Source organism: Elephantulus edwardii, unplaced genomic scaffold (assembly GCF_000299155.1).
Source record: "Elephantulus edwardii isolate Elephantulus edwardi_28Jun2011 unplaced genomic scaffold, EleEdw1.0 scaffold00516, whole genome shotgun sequence".
Classification (NCBI taxonomy): domain Eukaryota; kingdom Metazoa; phylum Chordata; class Mammalia; order Macroscelidea; family Macroscelididae; genus Elephantulus; species Elephantulus edwardii.
In genome coordinates, this window is record NW_006400266.1 from 544,459 (window position 1) to 546,829 (window position 2,371).

Consider the following 2,371-nt stretch of genomic DNA (forward strand, 5'->3'; position numbering starts at 1 on the left):
GGTTTAATTTTCCTCAGCTTCAGCTTCAACTTGCATATGAGTAGTTGGTGGTCTGTTCCACAATCAGCTCCTGGCCTAGTTTTCACAGCTGATATTGAGCTTCTCCAGCGGTTTTTCCCCCAGATGTAATCGATCTGATTCCTATGCATACCATCAGGTGAAATCCATGTGTATAACCTGCGTTTATGTTTTTTTATAAAACGTATTTGCAATGAATAAGTCATTGATTGTACAAAATTCAATCTTTCTTTCTCCAGCTTCATTTCTGTCCTCAAGCCCACGTTTTCCCACTATTGATTCTTCTTGTCTGTTCCCAACTTTTGCGTTCCAGTCACCCATTATTATGAATGCGTCTTGATTGCATGTTCAATCTATGTCTGACTGTAAGAGTTGGTAGAAATCATCTATTTCTTCTTCTTTGGCTCTGGTCATTGGTGCATATATCTGAATGATAGTGTTATCCACTGGACTTCCTTGTAAGCATATGGATATAATCCTATCATTCACAATGTTGTGCTTTAAGATGGATCTAGAAATTACTTTTTTAACTATAAAGACAACCTCATTTTTCCTCATCTTTTCATCTCCGGAGTAATATATCATATGATCATCTGACTCAAAATGCCCCATGCCAGTCCATTTCACCTCTCCAATTCCTAATATGTCAATATTTATGCGTTCCATTTATTTCTTAACAATTTCTAATTTTCCTACATTCATGGTTCTCACATTCCATGTTCCAATCACTAGGGTCTGCTTACAACTGTTCCTCTTCCTTCTACCTAGGTTGCCCTTCTTGTTAGTCTATGTGTGTTCTGTTGTACCTTAGAATTTATTACTATCTTTGATCATCACTATGTGAAATCAGCACAGCTATTAGACAATCCCTATATTTTTGGATATAAAACCTGAGCCTCAGTAATTACTTGACCAAGATAACAAGAAGTGATTAGCAGATCACTAGTTCACAACACTTCAAAAGAATAAACTTGGGACCAGTGGTAAATCTTTTCATGACGTAAGGAAGCCCTGTATGATTGAATGAATGAATAAATGGATCCCTATAGGATTGAATGAAGAATTGATATCTTTAAACTGTGGCACTGGAGAAAAGTACTGACTATCCCATCGATTACCAAAAGTGCAAACAGATATATCTTGGAGAGAGTGCAGCCAGAGTGCTTCTTAGAGTCAAAGATGATAAAGCCTTGTCTTGCATAATTTGGGCTTGTTGCAAGCGGAGGGTACTTTTTGGAAAGGGACATTATCATTGGAAAGGTGGAGGGAGGGTCAGCAAAAAAGAGGAAGACCCTCAAACAGGAGGATTGAGACGATGCCTGCAGCAATGGGCTTAAATGTATTAGAGACTGTAAGGATGACTCAGGACAGAACAGGATTTAGATCTGTCTTTCATAGGGTCTCTATGAGTCATACTCTACTCAATAACACTTAACACAACATGATATTGAAGAAGAGGGAAGGATAAAGGAGCACATGGGAGCCTCTGAGATAGCTGATGGACGGATGCTTAATGTGTGCTGAGTTAATTATGGTGGCAAAATACCAGGTGACATGGGCACAGTGTACAAGGGAAAGGCCTGTAACATAGATAGAGGAGAAGCTGCATAAACTAGAGGGTTTTACAAAAAAGAAACAGTAGGAGAAGTGGGGAAGGAATGATTGAATATATGTTTTGGAGGCCTTATTGCTTAAACCCAACTCCCTCAGCCTCTTACCCTTTCAAAGCATCATTTGAAGAAACAGCCTCATCTTTTTTCTCCCTTTCAGATCTTGGCATTCTGGTGAACCCAATGATTCTAATGAGCATTGTGTTTTACTAAATTATCGTAATTCAAATCAGGATGGAGTCTGGGGCTTGAATGATGCCAATTGTGAAATCCCTCAAAGCTCAATTTGTGAGACAATGAAGCTCTACTTATGAGTGGAACAATCTTCCTGGACCTGTGGTTGAACTGACATGTAAAAGGACTGGCTAATTTTATCTTTTTGTTTATATGAAAGTCTTGTGTAAAGAATGTTCATAGACTTTTCAGTAGACTGCTACTTAGGATAGAATCAATTCAAATGTTCATTCATACATGAAATGTATCCTTAATGAGGCTTTTCTGTGTTCCAGAGATTGTACTGTATAACTGTTTATGAATATATGAAGGATGCATGAGACTCCTTTCCTAATTTCTATCTGATGGCTATGGGATTATTTATTGATATAACTAAAAAAATTCATTGCCTTCCATTCAGATAAATCACTGTATTACAAAGTGTCAAATGACTATAAAATGCAGTAAAATAATCCTAAATCTTGTGTTCTATTTGGATATTCTACTCCTAGCAATTTAAACACAACAGC

General features: G+C 37.5%; 1 protein-coding gene across 3 annotated transcripts in view; it reads left to right on the forward strand.

Annotated features, from left to right (window-relative positions):
- The window catches only part of CLEC4A (C-type lectin domain family 4, member A), an 18,330-nt gene extending 16,388 nt beyond the window's left edge, over window positions 1-1,942 (forward strand). For all 3 annotated transcript variants that reach the window (XM_006903133.1, XM_006903134.1, XM_006903135.1), the window contains one exon: window positions 1,789-1,942. In XM_006903133.1, coding sequence (XP_006903195.1) covers window positions 1,789-1,942 — 154 coding nt within the window. The remainder of the gene's footprint in view (window positions 1-1,788) is intronic.
- Window positions 1,943-2,371: the final 429 nt, after the last annotated feature.